Genomic DNA, 19896 nt, shown 5'->3' on the forward strand with positions numbered 1-19896 from the left:
CATCTTTACGCTTGTTTACACTCAAATGAACTTGTTAAACACATTATATCTGAAATAAAATGAAAACACTTTTTGTAATGTACCACAATCCAGATTGCAATATGTGAATGTCAGGTATATAATAGCTCAGCTGAACTTCACACTAGTAGTAACACAACTATGCACTGGGCTTTATTCTTACAACACATAAATACTTAATTATGACTATTGTTTGTGAAATGGAACATTTGAACTTGCTGTATTTTTTTTTATTACAATTTAAATTTATTAGGAGTCGGAGTCAGTACATTTTATGCTGACTCTGACCCCGACTCCAGGTACCCAAAATTGTCTCCGACTCCTCTACTCCGACTCCACAGCCCTGTTTATTTACTACTTCCAGACATCATAAAAATACCACTAGATGAAAAGATTCTGAGCAGTTCAGAACCCGCAATGGTTGCTTCCCAGTGCCGTTGTGATAGACTTTGCTCTTTTGTATTCATTAATTGAATTCATGTGGTATCCATAGTTTCTAAACATAGCTAAACTAGCTGTTATCACTTTGGCACTGGCTGTAGCCAAGTTTGAGGTAGAAAATTGTCTGAAGCTGTCAAGCCAGGCTTTAAGATGCTGGCTTAAAATTCTATAATCAGAATGTGCTTTAAAATTCAAACGCACACAGTCTTTGTACACAGAGAGCCTTCATGTGTATTGTTGATGATAAGTATACTAAAGTTTTTTGAGAAAAGTGCTGGAAGGAGTAGGGGATTTTTTTGTCTGCGCTTGATTTTAAAAATGTTTTATGTCTTTTTATGGATGGATTTACATTTGAAGATATGAAAACTGTCTAAAGAATATGGGTTTTATTTGGTTTGCTTAATACTGCAGCAAAGAAAATGGTGTTGGTGGGGAGGGAAGTTTAAATTTGAACCTAGAACGAAGAGTGCACAGCAAAAGACACCAAAACTGATTCTTATGGTGTGTTGAAAGCAAGCTGCTTTAGTTATTGCCTATTGCAGGGGTGGGCAAAGTCATTCCTGGAGGGCCGCAGTGGCTGCAAGTTTTTGTTCCAACCCAATTGCTTAATAAGAAGCACTTATTGCTCTAGAAACACGTCTGCTTCATTTTAGTTATCTCCCTCATTAAGATTTTGAACCCTTATTTCTTATTTAAGTCTTAAACAGCTGCATTCTTGGTTTTTAATTGCTCCTTATTAGCAATAAGATGCAAATGACAAAAAAAACAGCAGTTATCCATTTTGCTTGTTACCCTTTACGCCTGTGTGTATTTATCCTGCACTATTTGGTTTAATTAAATACTTGGAAGGAAAGAGAAGAGAAAAAAGTGAATGATTGAGAATTACCCATCCATTTTACACTTCAAAGTATTTGGATGATATCCTTAGAATGGGAAAAAAAATCTAGGATATGAGAATGACTTGTCATAGCAGAGTTAAAGCACTAACAAGCCATTAAATGTAATTATTGGCAAGGATTGTTTTCTAATTAAGCAACTGGGTTGGAACAAAAACCCGCAGCCACTGCGGCCCTCCGGGACTGACTTTGCCCACCCCGGCCTATTGTATTTGTATTGCTACAGTGTACTCCTAGACACTATACTACACATTTTGCATATGCGTGCTTTGAAGCTGTACATCCGTGTGATACATTTAATCCGTGATAGCATCAGTTCCATTTGTAAAAAACATAGTTTAACAAACTGGATGTTCTGTGTTTCCCTTTATAAATGTGCAAGGAGACAAAATAGCATACCTTAGTATTATATGCACCCTATGAAAAATATAGTTCTCTGAAGGAGAAGAAATGTACATGGAAGTGTAAAAATTCAGCCAGTGACCAGTTCAATCTACATAAGAAAGAACGTTTCAGCATCTTTGTAAATTTATAGCGGAACTAACATTTCTGATTGGTTTTGGTTTGAAGTTTGTAGTCTGTGGTTAGCATGTGTAAGTCAGTGTCTGAAGTGCCCTAGCCTAAATGATTGAATGTCTAAGATGACTTCTTACTCCCCCCACACCCCCCAGTTATGGTTAACACTGCCTGTATATACATAAGAGTATATATTTTAATACAGTCATTAGAGCAGAGATGTCCGTCCATCCATCCTCCTATTCTGCTAATCCAGGACAGGGAGCCAGGGAATGCTGAACAAACACACACATTCTATGCACAATTTACCGGTACCAATTCACCTAAACTGCATGTCTTTGGACAGTGAGACCAGACCCGCACAGAAACGGGGAAAAACATACAAACTCCATTCAGGGAACACACAGGACACTAACTCTGGTCTCCTTGGGCACCACTGTGTGTCCCTTATTGAAAAATATGAAGGAAATAAAATGTGGTGACACGTGTGAATGATTATAAGACACCTTCCCACTTCATCTAGAAGTTCTTCGCAATTTCACACTAACTCTGAAGTCTGAACATTATGCTGAACTTCAAAATGAAGACCAAGTTCATGTTTTTGCCACTTGCAGGTAGCTCCATGTTGCACTTTTACTTTCTCGTATGCAAAGTATAAGGAAAGTATTGTAATCGTCCAAAAATTTGATGATGAGATTTTGATGAATCTCGATGTTTTAGACCTCACTGAGTCTGAAAATACCATTTTTGCAATTATGTCTATGTCTATGTCTGTGTGTGTGTATGTATGTATGTAAACACGATAACTTGAGTATGTTTTCTTAGGTCAAATTTTGCATACAAGTATTAGGTACAAAGCATAGATGTCTATCAACTTTTGGGCTGTTTCTGCTAACTGGAAGTGGTACATTACCTGAACACATACTTTATTTATTTAATTTATTTATTTTATTCATGCAGCTGCAGTCAGGTTTATTCAACTTTACTTTTATAATAATTGTTCAATATATTATTTAATTTGATTTGACTTGTTGTTGATGGTTCTTTAATGTACATAATATGCGGTTTTCTCCTCAAATATCCATCCCCATATCGGAGTATATGAAAAAGTCTACGGGAGACCACTCGCGATTTTTACATGATGCAATTTTTAGAATGTTGCCTGTTTAGTTGTTCAGAGGAGAGAATGCTTCAATAGGAATTACCTAAATTTATTTTTTGAGGAACTTTAATTTTGCAATATTTTACCATTATAGATTCCCATTTATACAGTTCTGTATGAAAAGCACCAAATGCCACCCTCTTTAAGAGTTATTGTCAATCTAAGAATTCATTCACTGTTGAATATATATGTGGTGAGTGACATAAAATGCGTGCTTTATGAACAGTTTTGTACACTACTCCAATAACAAATGTCACAACATGGGGAATGCATCATTTTGTAGCATTTCTGACATCTTGCTGACCCCATATCCTGATGAATTCAGACTATTACAGCAAATGGCTTTCCTTCATTCTCTTTGGTCACTTTACTATTTACATCTACTTTTCAGTGTCTGTATGTATCTGTATCTAAATGTTCATGACCCTGATTCTCTTAAGATTGACAGACCAAACATTTTTGGCTATTTCCCCATAAGTTAAGGAAAACTGGTTTTCACTAATGGATCAAGCTCTTGGCCCTAAGGCCCTGAAACAACTAGCCTCACTGAAAAGTTAATAAAATTATGATAAAAACCAGAGAAAACTACAGTAGTTTGCATTTAATAGTTGGAAGTTGCCATCATACTTCAGTTTACAGCAGATGCAGAACAGCACATATAGTTCTAATAATCATTGGTGGCATTTTGGTGTGACTGCTGAATGTATCTATCCCCCCCACTTCCCAACCCTGTGATTTTAGTTATGTTTTATATACAAATATATAATCACCCCTCGCTACTGGCAGATTAGTCCAAAAGAACTTCTTCATTCCTATCCTTCTCCGCATCAGTGAATCACAGTTCGCTACATTTATAAGAAAGAGAAATACAATTTGTGAAGGTTTTGCCACTGGTACACCAAAAACTGCAAAGGTGGTTGCTTGAGTGAATGAAAATGGAAAGAACCCTCCACATTTTTTTTAAATCAATAGAAAAACAAATCTGTCACAAAATAACATGGTTTTCCTTACTCCTTTTCTAAACCCTCTTAATCCTGAACATTTTCACATATAAACTCCACACATTGGCCCTGCCTTTTGATGCCTCTAACCTACAGTGCATCCGGAAAGTATTCACAGCGCATCACTTTTTCCACATTTTGTTATGTTACAGCCTTATTCCAAAATGGATTAAATTAATTTATTTCCTCAGAATTCTACACATAACACCCCATAATGACAATGTGAAAAACGTTTACTTGAGATTTTTGCAAAGAAAGCACATGTACATAAGTATTCAGAGCCTTTGCCATGAAGCTCCAAATTGAGCTCAGGTGCATCCTGTTTCCCCTGATCATCCTTAAGATGTTTCTGCAGCTTCATTGGAGTCCACCTGTGGTAAATTCAGTTGATTGGACATGATTTGGAAAGGCACACACCTGTCTATATAAGGTCCCACAGTTGAGAGTTCATGTCAGAGCACAAACCAAGCATGAAGTGAAAGGAATTGCCTTGTGCAAGGTGTCAATGGTCGTCTTTTGGACAACTGTCAAGTCAGCAGTCTTCCCCATGATTGTGTAGCCTACAGAACTCGACTGAGAGACCATTTAAAGGCTTTTGCAGGTGTTTTGAGTTAATTAGCTGATTAGAGTGTGGCACCAGGTGTCTTCAATATTGAACCTTTTCACAATATTCTAATGTTCCGAGATTCTGAATTTGGGACTTTCATTAGTTGTCAGTTATAATCATCAAAATTAAAAGAAATAAACATTTGAAATACATCAGTCTGTGTGTAATGAATGAATCTAATATACAAGTTTTCACTTTTTGAATGGAAGATAGATAGATAGATACTTTATTAATCCCAATGGGAAATTACTGAAATAAATCAACTTTGTCATGATATTCTAATTTTATGACCAGCACCTGTATGTACATGTGATTTCTCAGTTTTTTTTATTTTTAATAAATTTGCAAAAACCTCAAGTAAACTTTTTTCCTGTTGTCATTATGGGGTGTTGTATGTAGAATTCTGAGGAAAAAATCCATTTTGGAATAAGGCTGTAACATAACAAAATGTGGAAAAAGTGATGCGCTGTGAATACTTTCCGGATGCACTGTACACTGCTGTGCTGAAGTTAGCATTGATGATTACCTCAATAGACTGCTGGTTTGATTTAATTTTTTTTTTTTGTTTTAAAGAAACTTTTTTTGTTAAGTATTTTTTATGAAGAAAGATGTATACATATTTTGTAAGAAGTAAACATATTTTATTCTTTTAAGTATGTCTATAGAGGTGAAGAATAACACTTCCTCTTACATATAGTATGTTTTTTTTTTTTTTTTTCTTGAACCAGAGTGCCTTTGGGAATGTCAGTTGTGCCATTCAGTGTTGCCACGTTTTACTTTTTTGTAAAAAATGGATGAATAATTTTCAACACCACATAAGTGGAATCAGAGGTCAAAAGTTAATGCACATTCCTCCACCATGTTTACAAAGAGTACAATTTTAGAGAGAGCAGCTTGGGTGCGTACACTTGTACAGCACATTGCCACACCCACCATGTGACAAAACATTTCAGTATCCCAGTTAGGACCCAAATGCAGTGGGTACTTGCAATGGATGACACCTCAGCACCCCACTAGTTTGGTTTGTTTTTTATATATATAATATAAGTGGCTGGAGTGCCAATCCTGCCAACCAACTCTTAAGTTTTCCCTGTAAATTGGAGGACCTGCTTATAGTGCTGGATACAGATTAACATCATGCCCAGGATGGAGCAATTGCAGGTTAAGGGCCTTGTTCAAGAGCCCAATGGAGTGGAATCACTTCTGGTATTTGCGGGATTCGAACCAGCAACCTTCCAATTGCCAGCACAGATCCCTAGCCTCAAAGCTACCGCTTTGCCTTAGGAATTTTAGGAATTACATAAATTTCTAATAATATACTATTAAATTTATTTATAAAAAAATTATTTAAAGGGCATTGAACTATTTTTAGAATTGTTTAAATATTTTCAGTTTTTAAAAAACTGCTACCATTTTCTAAAACATTTTCATTCCATATCCAAAATAACCTTTTTCTTGAGACTTGTTTTATTGTATTGCCTGGAAGCAAAATAACATTTTTTGTTTATCTTTAAATTTCCATTGAAATCTTTTTCTGTTCTGTAACTTGATTACATTACCAAAACCCTTAAAAAATGTGAACCATTGCTGTCTCCATTTATCTTGCATTGTTTTTTATTAGTTTACATGACTTGCTCCTGCATGATTGCTTAGCTGGGAATTTTAAGTGATTACTTAAGTTCATTAAGTAAATAATTTAGTATTCTAGAAATATCTGTTTCTATATGTACTCTCTTAATAACTGTTATACATTTCAAGACAGAAAGATAGAATTACTACTTAACATATGTGTAAAAGTGAACCCTATGCTTTTCTTATGAATGAAAGACAAAATTCCAATTTTCGCAGTTTATAAAATTGATCAATAAAATCACCAACAGCTATAACAGCAGCTATGCAGGCAATATAAATATTTTTACATATTAACTGCCTGTAAGAGAAGGCCAGAAGGAGTTGCATTGCGTCTTTGTGGACCTGGAGAAAGCATATCACAGGGTGCCTTGAGAGGAGCTGTGGTATTGTATGAGGAAGTCGGGAGTGGCAGAGAAGTATGTAAGAGTTGTACAGGATATGTATGAGGGAAGTGTGACAGTGGTGAGGTCTGCGATAGGAGTGACAGATGCATTCAGGGTGGAGGTGGGATTACATCAGGGATTGGCTCTAAGTCCTTTCTTATTTGCAATGGTGATGGATCGGTTGACAGACGATATTAGACAGGAGTCCCCGTGGACGATGATGTTTGCTGATGACATTGTGATCTGTAGCGATAATAGGGAGCAGGTTGAGGACACCCTGGAGAGGTGGAGATATGCTCTAGAGAGGAGAAGAATGAAGGTCAGTAGGAACAAGACAGAATACGTGTGTAAATGAGAGGGAGGTCAGCGGAATGGTGAGGATGCAAGGAGCAGAGTTGGTGAAGGTAGATGAGTTTAAATACTTGGGATCAGTAGTGCAGAGTAATGGGGATTGTGGAAGAGAGGTGAAGAAGAGAGTGCAGGCAGGGTGGAATGGGTGAAGAAGAGTGTCAGGAGTGATTTGTGACAGACAGATATCAGCAAGAGTGAAAGGGAAGGTCTACAGGACAATAGTGAGACCAGCTATGTTATATGGGTTGGAGATGGTGGCACTGACCAGAAAGCAGGAGACAGAACTGGAGGTGGCAGAGTTAAAGATACTAAGATTTGCATTGGGTGTGACGAGGATGGACAGGATTAGAAATGAGGACATTAGAGGGTCAGCTCAAGTTGGATGGTTGGTAGACAAAATCAATGAGGCGAGATTGCGTTGGTTTGGACATGTGCAGAGGAGAGATGCTGAGTATATTGGGAGAAGGATGCTAAGGATAGAGCTGCCAGGCAGGAGAAAAAGAGGAAGGCCTAGAAGAAGGTTTGTGGATGTGGTGAGAGAGGACATGTAGGTGATGGGTGTAACAGAGCAAGATGCAGAGGACAGAAAGATATGGAAGAAGATGATCCGCTGTGGCAACCCCTAACAGGAGTAGCCAAGAGAAGAAGAATTGTGAAAATAGAAGAGAACAAGCCACTTGGCATTAACAGAGCCTGAACCAGGCGCCTCCGCAAGTTGAAGGAAAAAATATTTGGTCCAATTTTAATGCGTGTATTTGGCAAACAAAAAAATAATTGTTGTCTTATATTTATTTTTTTTTTATTGTAGAAACTTGGTAAACCAATGTTAAGTGCAACAAAAGTACAGGGTGTTGTGATGTTCTTTTTGGTTTTTTTTGTTTTTTTTTTGTCCTGACTACCGGTTTCTTCTTTCTGCCTTAACCTATTTAATAATTTTATGAAAGAAAGCAGCCACACAGGATCTTCACTTCAGAGCAACGGTGCAGACTCCATCCTTTGCAGATCAATAGCTTCCATCTTTACCAGTATACAGTATCTGTGGTTCTGTAAAAATCACTTTGCCTGCTTGTGAACCAGGTATTTAAAAAAAATATATATAATAAAAAAATACAAGAATGAGCTATACAGTTGTTTACAGAGTGCCATATAATGCTGTTCAGTATAGAAATGTGCTTTATATATAAAAAAATCCTGTTATGTTTTAAGTGTGTTATTTTCAGTAGTTTTATTGTTCTACACATTGCATAATTTTGAAAAGGAATAAATGGGAGAGTGGACTGTAGTCGGTAAATGATATTTAAGTCTGCCTCTATCAGAGTGTTAAGTCAGAATGCAAAACCAGAAAGGTGCCTTTTCTGTACTGTTGGAGCATGTACATGTTCTAAATTGTAAATGAGAAAAGACTTTTAATCTCTAAGGAAGGCTAACTGCATCAGTGTATTCACAGCAGCAATGGTTCTGCTTGCGTTTTGAAGTTTTGACAGTTAGTGCTGTGGTCAGGCAAGATCGACTGTGCTATCGGCTCCTCTTTGCTTCTGCTTCGCAGCTGCATGAATGCCAGCTGCTTGCTTTTCCGCAAAGGGGAGTCGGCTGACAAATTTCTTCTTTGCCGCATGGGCAAGTGCACATCTCAGCTAGATGACTGGCAGGCAGGTAAACTCCCAGTTGCTGATGGATTTGCAACCCGTGGACAGACAGCAGGAGTTTGTAGCCACTGAGAATATTCAGGGTCGGTGTGATCTAATAAGAATGCTACACAGCTTAGATATGGCTGCTTCAGGTACAGTACTGACTATCTATATACTCAGCTATGCCAGCTTGAGTTAGAGGGGTTTATGTCAGGAATGTTGCCATCTGGCAGTATGGAGTGTGATTTTTGGAATTGCCTGTTTGGTTAAAATAGTTACAAGATTGCAATTGTTAATTGACTTTAAACCTAATCTTGACATTTATGTTGTTTTACTTCTTCCTTATTTGGCCACTTTCTTTTTAATTTCAGGTCACTTAAAAATGGATATTCAGGCAGACATTGGAATTACCTTGTACCCCACACTAGACCTGAACCTGCATTTGAATATGCTGTTGGCAGATGTTACAGGGTAAGCAGTTTTTTTTAATATATCAGCATTACTTTTATTAAGTTCTTATATCCTGAAAAAGAATTGCATTTCCTGCCTTTTTTTTAGTTAAATCATTAGCATAGATCCAATTTGCATTCAGGTCTCACCTCAAACACCACTAACCCCATGTCCCAAGAATGAATTCAAATGTAGCATGTTTGTCATAAATACCAGTTTTCTATGTTTTAAACCATATTTTATCTTCTGGAATCACTTTGTGCAGCTTACTTTACCTTATTTTAAATACTATGTTTGAGTGTTCATGCAATTAGATATTGGAAGTTGCTCTACATTAATATAATGTAAGATTTTTTGCAGGGGGAAATTTATTACTTATAATAAAAATTAAATTGCATGTTTAGCTGAATGGAGACAAGATCAAATTTGTCTGTTTTAAGTTGAATGTTATCAGTGAAGGTCACTGATAAGTTGGCTAAAACAGATATTTTTTTTTATTTCAGAAAGAAATATGAAAGCCAAGGCACACGCCTTGCAACCTGCAGGCAAAATAAAAGTTTTTGCCTTGTTTTATCAATTATCCCTGTAATGCCTCATTATTGTACATATCTATCCAAGTCAGCATTTCCGAAATATGATTAATGCAGGCTTAAGAAGCTGCAGCAGCAATTCCTTGCATTTGAAAGTACCGCACATGTGACCAGCTGAATGTGCAGGCTATTGTAGTGCAGCATGTTGAGCTGATAAAATAATATTGCTTGCTTTCCTAATGATGTTGAGAAATCTTCCCACGTATTATAAGAAGATCAATAGTCCTAATATGGTTTTATGAATGCTGTTGGTAGTTTTTGTATTTTGTACATAAACCAGCTTTAGGTCTTTACATGTATTGCAGCTTTTCTTTGTTTAACTCATGCTAAAACGGAATATGCAAAATCTTCATGTAGAGCAGGAATATGCAAAGTCTGTCCTGGAGGGCCATAGTGGCTGCTGGTTTCTGTTCCAATACAGTTTTTAATGATAAATCATTAATTGTTGCTGAAACAATTATTGCTCAAGCATCATCCTTTTTTTTTTTTTTTTTTTTTTTTTTTTTTCTTTCTTTCTTAAGCCAATGTCACATTATGCAGCTTTTTGATGTTGGCCATAATATCAGATTTGCCAATCATAGTTGCTGATTTCATTGCTGCAATATGTAAAATTACGTGACTAAAAATGGCAGCATGCCTCACATTTACTGAGTGCCGATCTTTCAGTGCAGTCATGTTCACCCCTTTTTCAGATGGCAGTGCTTTACAAAGGGTTAAAAGCATCAGTGAGTTTGGCAGCAACCTCTGCCCTTTAATTCTTTTTTTCCATTCTGTTACATTGTGAAAATACAAGACATCAGACTTTTATTTGTGACTTTCACAACCAACATGCAGGTTCCTTATTCTTCGTTGCTACATTCTATGCATTGTAGTTCCAGAAATGCATTGGTTCATTTGGTTGTCGGCTCTCCTGCATACACAGCCCGCCTCTCCAACTACCAAGAAATCAAACTGGTTCGATTTTATCCTAGCCAGTCTCAGATGCTTTGTTTTCTCAGTATTTTCAAGTGACCATGTCAACTCTTGAAACTTGTGCTGAAACTCTGTGCATATCATGCAAATATTTTAGCCAACCTTAGACACTCCCAATAATTTTCTGTATCAGTTTTTCAGCTTTAGAGTTACTTCAAGGATATTTTTAACTTTTATGTGAAATTCATTTAATTTTTTCTAATAGATATGATTATTTGTAATACTGTGTTTTGCTATTACTCAATTAAACATGTCAAAAGAAAGCTATCGTAAATTACTCAGTGGTATTATAGTGAAAAAAATTTCCCTTTTATTCTCTGCATTATGGCATATTTTTTTCAGATTAAGTGATATCAGGGTCTCCACCAAGACCAATTATTAGGTCAAAAAAAATGTCTGCAAAAAAAAAAAAAAGTTGATTTACTGAAATGCTCTGCAACACTCCATGCTTTATTTGAAAAATTACAGAATTTGCCTCATTAGACTCTTAACTTGTTACATTACTGGCACTGACCTAAGAGGAGGATTAATGATCCCTAGCTGGTGATTGAGTTCTTTATGCTGTGCTGTTGTAAAGGCTACTTAAACAGGGATAAATTCTTTCTTGCATCACTGTAATAATAGATTTAGTTAAAGGGTCTGTGTGTACTTCATCATACCTAACATTTAACTTTTACGCAATCCAAAATCAAGTTTACAGTTTGGTATATACAGTGGTTTAACACCCTTTCAAGAACTGGCTCCTGTTGGAAATGGGTCAGAAAAACGTAGGACTTGACAATTAGTGAATTAATACATCACTGTTACCAATACGAATCATTTAATATCATTTTTAAAAAATTGCATCTGTAATTTGATTTGAAAAACTCCCACACATGCAGATTAGGTGAATCGACAATGCTAACATTGGCCCTTGTGTGTTTTGTGTGGGATTGTGTTCACCTTCTGGTGGACTGGTCCCTTGGTAGGGGTTGTTCCTGCTTTGCACTCTGTGCTTGCTGGGATGGGCTCCAGCTTCCCCGCGACCTTGGGCAGGATAAGTGGGTTTAGAAATGGATAGATGTTTCCTAACCATGACTATAGAAAAATGTTGTTGGAAGCAAACAACAAATTAACCATAGGGATTCTGGTGTTTATTTCAGTTGAGTTTATTTATAATACACATTTAAAACAAACAATGTTGATCAAAGTGCCATACAATAGAATAAATGATAAAATTTAAAAAAAAAAAAAAAACAGAAAACGGAATAAAAATATTAAAAGGAACCAATTCTAATTAAAGGCCAAAGAGAAAAGATGCATTTTCTGTTATAGCAGATCTGACATAAATGGGTAGATTGTTCCAACCCTTGGAGCAGCTGTTGCAAAACCATGTTCCTTTTTAAGTGTTAGGTGAGCCCTCTGCACTAATAAGAGCTTCTGATCAGATTACCTAAGTTGGCAAGTTGGAATATAAAGATGTAAAGGGTTGGAGAGATGATAAGGTGCTAAGATATTTTGGCACTTTAAAGCAAACTATAGGACCTTAAAATCAATCATAAATTGAGGCTAAAACAGGAGGATCATGGTCACACCTATGTGTGCCTGTTAAATCTAGCAGCAGAATTTTTGGACCAGTTGTAGGCCAGAAGGAGATTGCTGGATAACTCCAGTATATGAGTTACAGTAGTCCAATCACAAACAAATTAAAGCATGAGTCACCTTCTTAAGATCAGCAACAGACAAAAAGGGCTTGATCTTGGCTAATATTCATAGTGGGGAGGACAGGCTTTGACTACAGAATTTATATGTTTATCCAACTTGAGGTTGCTATCAAATATCACACCCAAGTTCCTAGCACAGGGTTTAATGTATGGTGCTAGTGGACCAAGATTACAATTGTAGGCACTGTGGAAGTTAGAGAGCCCAAACATCACAATCTCTGTTTTCTTTACATTAAAATCAAGAAAATTTAAGGACCTCCAAGATTTTTGATGTCTTCCACACAATTAACAAGGATTTAAGGGAGTGACCGCATTTTCAGAGGTAAATAGATATTTGTGTCATCAATGTAACCATGGAAAGAGATTAATTTTATTTAAAGATAGACCCTATGGGGATCACATACAATGAAAATAACATGGGACCCAGAATGAACCTTTGGGGGATTCTGTAATTGACAACCATCATAGCATTATTCACCATTCGGAATATTCATCCATCCGTTTTCTGTACCAGCTTTGTCCTGTTATGGTCATGGGGTGCGGGAAGCAATTCCCAGCAATGTGAAAAACAAGGCAATAACTAACCCTGGACAGGTAGTGTGTTTATCACAGGGCCATTCACTATGTTCACCTTTTTGTGATTAATTTAGTTAACTTTCAAATTTTCCAGAATAATTTTCCATGTGAAAGATAAATCAAGGTGTGTGTGTGTGTTGTTGGGTCATTGTAATATCAACCTTTATATCCCTACATGTAAGCATGCACAGATTGTGGTGTTTCTTCATGTGATTTTTCCTGTTTGTTATTTACTCTAATTGTATAACCTAGTGTTTCATGTGCAGTATTTATCTATCATTTAGTGTCTGATATTATTTTGTATCCTGTATTGTTAATGTCAACTTGGATTTTACTCCTATTCCTTATAAAATCTGAAGTGTTTTGATTATGGGAAAGGGTGCTATTGTATATAAATAAAATGGATTATTATAAGATGTTTTTTATTCTCTGTACTTGGTTGTATTTTTGTATTTTTATCAAACCTGGAGTGCAGTTTTGCAATGCATGATTTTATAGGCATAATATTTGTAATGTCAAAAGAATATTTAATTGTACATGCATTAGTCAGTAGGCCTAAACCTAGAAAACCACACACAAATACACGTAACAATAATGTCCCTCTTGGTGTGACAGTGTTGTTTTTTATGATGGGACTTTTTCCCAATTTGAAAGGTGGCCTCCCCATCCATCCATTTTCTAATCCTACTTTATCCTGAGCAAGGTCACGGCAGAGTTGGATCCCATCCTAGTAAGCATTGTGTACAAAGCATTAGGCCTGGGTAAAAATATCTATTTCATTCTACTTAATTGTTTTTCATTTTAACGATTCGATATTGATACTTAAAGTTTCAATATCGATCTTGTGAATCTTTAGCCTGCTAAATTACTAGATATTTTGCTCATCTTCATTTTTGGCATCTGATCCAGTTAAATGTTGCTAATGCGCCTGTTGGCTTTCTACGGAAAAAGCACTTTACTGCATCGCATAAAATGATGAGTCCTCAATTGTAATTTAGCGCCTATAGTCAAGTCAAATGTGTGGACTTACTATGGACTCAAACAGTGAGTTGGTAAAAAAACAACTGGATTAAAGCAAGGCCAAGTGTAAGCTATGCAACTTAGAAGTATTGTAACACAACAGATTTGAAAAATCTTTTATCCCGATATCAACCATAAACGTAATCTCGATCGACATCCAAATGAGTAGTGCCTAAGCAGTCTGCACTGGAGATGGCATTTAGCTTCATACTTCCATTTAATTCACCCTGTGCCCAAAGTATAACAATCTCTATAGCAATTTTTATCTGTAAAGATATGAGACCCTACACTGCTGTTGAAAACGAGGGCTTTTGACAAATAATACAGGTTTTGGAACTGCGGTTTTCTGTACCACTCAGAAAGAAAAGTTACATTCTAGTGTTCTAGTTACTTAGGCTTTATGAAGATCTTAAGGAAAGCATTGAAGCTTCTCTCATGTCACCACATTAAAAATGACTGGGCACCTGTGGTGGATGTGTTGCAGACCAGAGCGCTGAGTGACAATCACTCCGGGAGCAACCTCACTGTTGAGATGGCTAGCTGTTCCAAAAACCCTTCTAGCATTTCCAATGCATTGTTCCATCACGGGACTGCATCAATCCCCAGTTTGTATGTTGCTTCTCTTTAAGCATGTGGCTAGCTGTACTGCTACAGTGGAAAAAGTTTGCAATGTGCCTCACCCGGCTGCACAAACGGGTACTTCTTGGACTTTTCACAGTAGCCTGCAATACCAAAGTGAGCATGTGTGTAAAGCAGCCGACCTGAAGTAGCTCCATCAGCTGTACTATGTGGATCATATTAGCAGCGTTGTCAGTCACGATGGCTGGTTCTTTGTCTTTATGTTCCATTCATCCAATGCCACTGTCAACATGCATCAGATCTAGATCCCTTTTTTAAAATGCTTTCTTTTTGTTTGAGGAGGAACTATGAGGACATATTTTCAAGACTGATTTAATGTGACTGTTACACATAAGCAACTGAAAATTATGTGTAACCTATACAATTAAAGACACTTCTACTGTATCTTTTACTTTCAACTAATTTTAAGATATTTTAAATGTCCAGTAGGGGAATAAATTTAGATAACAGTTTAGATGCAGGGTGTCTACATAGAGATTCATAAGACTCAAATAAGTTACTGAATAACATGTATTATTTAAGCACTATTTTATTTTTTAATATTATTCACAAGATGATAGATGTTTTATAAAGTAAATGTCATTGTATTGTATTAAAACAAGGAGCCCCCCTGTGTAATATGTGTGGCAATACCTGTTAAATTATGGTGAAGACTGAATGAGTGCAGTGCCGTGATTTTTTTTTTTTTTTTTTTTTTAATTTAAAAGACGAATAATATTTTATTCCACATTTTGCAAATACTTGTGTTAACTGTTCATTACTAATCCAGTGTTGTTTTTTAAATGTCATTCCATGCTGATGACTATATTATGAAGTCACTATGTAGCTACCCTTCAAATAAAGTGTTACTGAAATTTGTCACATTTATATTTAATGTTCTCTCTATTCATGGTTAAGTAATCTCTCAAGAAGGCACCATTTCAAATATCAGCACACACTAAATCAATCAAGATAAAATCGGTATCTAATTGAAAGCATTTCTGTACATACATTCCATTCCATTACAGGGTGAAAACACACACACATACACACAAGGACCAATTTAGCATCGCCAGTCTAACCTGCATGCCCTTGGACTGTGGAAAAAATCTATGCCAACACGGGAAGAACGTGCAAACTCCGCACGGGGAGGACCCGAGACCTGAACCTTGATCTCCTTGCTGCAAGGCAGCATTACCATTATGTCCCTGTGCTGCCTCATGGTCTTTCCATTGCTTCTTAATCTGTCCTGCTAATCCAGTGGTAATCAGGTTAGTTACTCTAGACTTTAAATTCTTAAAGTTGCAAAATTATTGGATAGCATGCATGCATGTATTTGAGTATTAGTGCAAGGCACTGAACATGCATTGCATTCACTACCATTCCTTCCATTGTTGGCCCTCAGATTCATTTTTAAGTTCCACTTGGACTTTGCACAAGTGCTTTATGCTTGAGTAAAACATTTCTAGGAGTTGGATGTTAATGCGAGATGTGTTGAATTGGAAGTATGCACACCTGTTAGGATCTTGAGAAGGATGTAAAACGACAATTATTAAGCGTTTACAAGCAAAAAGGGGTCGGGATAGTTACGTAACTTGTTTCCTTTTAGAAGCGATCTCCGCGTGTATTGGTCACAAGAGGGCGACATTTTACTAATCTTGCGAAAAAGGTAGACGAGACGTTTTTACCGCGTTGCTGCTTCTGTTTACTTCTTCAAAATAAAAGATGGTAGCGGTTTGGAGCTATAAATACCATTCTGACTTTGTATTCCTCTTCGTTTACATTTTTGAATGCAAACGATCAAGGCTTGGCAATTGGCTCGGTCCTGCGTAGTGGTTAAGGCTTTGATATTCAAACCCGGAGGCTGTGGGTTCAAATCCCATTACAGACACTGACCATTAGTAAGTCGCCTCACCTGCCAGTGTTACAATTTGAGAAAAAAAAATGTAACCAGTCATGTCTCAAATGTTGTAAGTCGCTTTGAATAAAGGCGTTAGCCAAATAATAAAATACAATAATACCGATTGTACCTAAGTGAATTGTGTTGCACTCGGGGTTGTACTGTACTGTATAGACTGCTGGGGGTAACGTCACTTTCAGTTGTCGGAGCTTATCTTTCTTTTTTTTTTTGGGTGGGCAGGTTTCCTTTATATTATTGGAATAGTGGTCAAGTATTTGAACCTCAAACCCTGAGGTTGTGGGTTCAAATCCCGCTGCTGACAGTGTGACCAGGAACAAATCGCTTCACGTGCCTGTGTAGCAATTAGGAAAACGTAAAATACATGTAACCAGTTGTATTTCAGATATTGCAAGTCGCCTTGGATAAAGACATGAGGCAAGTCAATGTTAATCATATTGTTTCACTATATCACAACCGATTGCGGCTGTTGTGCATTATGGATGTGCGGTATTTTAATATACCCAAACATAAAATGTATTGTCAGTACCCAAAATATGTGAAGGTTGATTAAGCAGTTAAAATATCCTAGCTTAAGTCTGACGTAGTCCTCCCGCGATTTCTGAGTTTCTCGTGTATCGTCATACACGCTGTCGCCCGCCCGCTCAGCCAGCAGGCACAGTCTGGCCACGCGCACGTCTCCAAGCCGGTTATCTGCGCGGGTTGCGCGCACGCTCCTCGGTTTCTCTCGGCCCGCCCCGCCCCCTTCTTATTATTGTTGTTGTTGTCTGCGGCGCCCTCGTCTGGGAGGGGGAGGGGCACGCCCGGCTGTTTATTTCGAGCTCTCTCTAGTGTGGAGCGCTAGCCCCTCCCTCCCTTCCCCGAGCACCGCGAACGCGCGCACGCGCGCCGGGCCGCGTGGGAATGGCTGTTTTCTGATCGGGGGGTTGGGCCGCGAGGAGCGAGCGGAGAGTTAAAGAGTTTTTAATGTCCGCCATGTTGGCCATGGCGTATTGAACCAAGCAGAGAGAGAGCGGAGCGACGGAAAAAAAAGAGAACGAGAGGCAGCGATCAAGATCCGGGCCTTCCCGGCTCCGCTTGCATCGCCATATTTTTTCCATCCTATCCAGCACTAGATTACTTGGAGAAACCCACGGACTCCTCCATGAGAACTCAAACTGAGACAGTTTTGCATTTTAGGGGATCGGATAGATTTATGCTGTATCTCGAAATCTAAAAAATGAGTAAATTGTCATTTCGGGCACGGGCGCTGGACGCTTCAAAGCCATTACCCGTCTTCCGCTGCGAGGACTTACCTGACCTGCACGAATATGCCTCTATTAACCGGGCCGTGCCGCAGATGCCGACGGGGATGGAAAAGGAGGAGGAATCGGTATGTTTTAAAGTTTCATCAAACATAAGCCTTTGCAGTATAACCAGGCTTTTTGAGTGTACCGGGGCGCCCCTATCTTGTCTGCGCAAGCTTGCACAAAATGGCCGCCGCAGCGCCCTATGCCGAGAAAGACGCGCTGCTAATCCGCCGCCTGTTCACGCTCCACTCGCTCTCCGGTATCGCCATTTGGAAAATGGATACATGCTATGTGGGGAACGTGCACAGGAGGTCGGTTGTCGTTGGCGGATCGGGGGCAGAAGGGACTTGCAGGGTACAAAGGGGTCACGTGACCGCATCGGAGTCCGCCATTTTGTTGCCTGTCTTTTTCTGGGTTGGGCCTCGTGTTGGTGCAGTTTCCAGCTTCTACATGAAGAGGGAGCCGATGAGCCGACAGAGTTGTAAGCTTGGGAGGCGAGGCGCAATTCACTACTGTCAAACATCTTCAGAAATGCATAGTTGACTTGGAACTCTGGGCTTGTGATGTAATGATAGGTTATAGGCCTTGTAATCCCCTTGTTTACGTAGGTCCGTCTTTTCTGCTGGCTGACACGAGTCGTGTTCGTTTCAGTACAGTGTATAGCGGAATAGGACTCTCTCCTGTTTGATAAACCACGCAGTCATGAAGGCAAGCGCATTAGGGTAGAGTGAAGATCGTGATTCAACCGCACTCAAGTGGCTTATGTCTGTGGAACTGTGGAGTTTTGTGACTTTACAAATGGTTCATGCTGCAGTCCACGCTGCGTAACACGTTTCCACTATCTGTTGGGTAAATTGGAGTTAACGGTATTAGCTTTTATCTAGTTTTGATTAACTTCTCAGAAGTTAATCATTTTCAAGAATGCTTTTTGCTGTAGGAGTCTTTTGTCATCGCACATGGTCACATACCCAGTGGAGTGAGAATAACGTTCTTAATAAATCAAATATCCAAGTTGTTGAGAGTGACACTTGACAGGAATCGGTACCTGTGATAGTACATTCGCGGTTCACTGTTCAGCAGCGCATTTCAGCCAGCCGATTACGCTGTGTGATGAGTACGCATGTGGCACTGTTGGTGGTGGTACTTTTTCTGATTTTTATTTATCTGTTTTATTATTGATGACAGTGAATAGCAGGTGTGTTTAAAACTGAATTTCTTTAAAGAACATTATTAAGGAGCAGCATTTCAATGCACTTGGAACCAAAACTCAAAGATGACATGCCCGTTTACTTTTTATGTTTTGATTTTATGAATGCCATGTTAGGGTGGCTGCTCTCTAGTAATACAAAACTGATCAATACATGTGTAGGTCTATGGACTAGTTAGTTTTTGGGTAGAACTTTATTTTTCCCCGGGGGGATTTTTAGCTTTTTATGGAAGCCCAGTGCATTTTATGTCATGATACACAATAAGTCCATCCCAGATATACACCAGAATGATTATTACAATTAAAGAAAGGAAATCTGACTTGGCAGTTACAGTCCGAGTGAAGTATTATACAGGTGTATTGCTGTTGGCATAGTGTTTTTTGGCATCACTCATGAAGACAATTTGTTCATACATGCTCGCAGGTGCCCTGGTAGGAACAGGGACCTAGACATTTATAGTGTTTGAATGTAGTAACTTTACTGGCCCATTTAGAGATGTTATTAATTGCTATTTGTGCAGGTGTGTTTTTGTGTCTATGGTATATTCTTTTTCTTGAAACATTCTCTCTACATAGTTGCTAGTTAGTGATGTGAAGTGTTTTGCTTTATTATTGAGTGTGGATTTTCTGCACTTGCTGCTGCCTTCCAGTTGCTGGAGACTGTTCAAATTCCTGACCACTTCTAGTATGTAAAGTTTGTTATTGCAGTGTTATTCTTCAAATATTCCAGTGACTTGCCTGCAAGTTTAATTTGCAATTCCAAATTGTTCAAATAGGAGTATTACTTGTGAGGAACTGTCAACCTATGTGAGTTTAATTTAGACTCTGCACAGTATGGTATGATTAAGACTCGTATAGATATTTTTTTATATATATATTTTATTTTATTATTTTTTTTTTACTAATGCCTTTATCCAA

At 38.0% G+C, this 19896-nt stretch overlaps 1 protein-coding gene across 3 annotated transcripts in view; it reads left to right on the top strand.

Annotated features, from left to right (window-relative positions):
• Positions 1–19896, top strand: part of epc1a (enhancer of polycomb homolog 1 (Drosophila) a) — a 122652-nt gene that overhangs the window by 12965 nt on the left and 89791 nt on the right. For 2 of the 3 annotated variants that reach the window (XM_028804306.2, XM_028804307.2), the window contains exon 1: positions 17328–17854. In XM_028804306.2, the coding sequence (XP_028660139.1) occupies positions 17702–17854 (153 nt within the window). In that variant the 5' untranslated portion in view covers positions 17328–17701. Of the gene's footprint in view, positions 1–9006; positions 9107–17327; positions 17855–19896 lie in introns of those variants that run through there. The other variant, XM_051928968.1, reaches the window with a different exon arrangement.

This window comes from Erpetoichthys calabaricus, chromosome 6 (genome assembly GCF_900747795.2).
Source record: "Erpetoichthys calabaricus chromosome 6, fErpCal1.3, whole genome shotgun sequence".
NCBI lineage: Eukaryota > Metazoa > Chordata > Cladistia > Polypteriformes > Polypteridae > Erpetoichthys > Erpetoichthys calabaricus.